This window comes from Eurypyga helias, unplaced genomic scaffold (assembly GCF_000690775.1).
Source record: "Eurypyga helias isolate BGI_N326 unplaced genomic scaffold, ASM69077v1 scaffold38654, whole genome shotgun sequence".
Taxonomy (NCBI): domain Eukaryota; kingdom Metazoa; phylum Chordata; class Aves; order Eurypygiformes; family Eurypygidae; genus Eurypyga; species Eurypyga helias.
In genome coordinates, this window is record NW_010248924.1 from 4,421 (window position 1) to 4,642 (window position 222).

A 222-nucleotide genomic window follows, 5' to 3' on the forward strand; every position below is an offset into this window, starting at 1 on the left:
ATGAGCTGCTGCTCTTCGGCTGTCCAGTGCACCATGGTGGCGGGCGGAGGTTAGCGTGTGGCTGCCGGCAGGTACGGAGGAAGTCTCGGCTCTTGCTCCCAAGGGGATCACGCTGGCCAACACCTCTCCCCAACCCCGCTTTTATACGTTCTGAAGGGCCCCTCCTCTTCCCCGTGCACCCCTCTATTGGCTGGGCCCCCCAGGGGGGCCCCCCCAGCCCTG

The 222-nt window shown here is 66.2% G+C and overlaps 1 protein-coding gene across 1 annotated transcript in view; it reads right to left on the minus strand.

Annotated features, from left to right (window-relative positions):
* Nucleotides 1-35, minus strand: part of LOC104509317 (hemoglobin subunit beta-like) — a gene marked incomplete at its 3' end in the record, with an annotated part of 1,389 nt that extends 1,354 nt beyond the window's left edge. Inside the window, exon 1 of the mRNA XM_010151213.1 lies at nt 1-35. Within this exon, the coding sequence (XP_010149515.1) occupies nt 1-35 (35 nt within the window).
* Nucleotides 36-222: the final 187 nt, after the last annotated feature.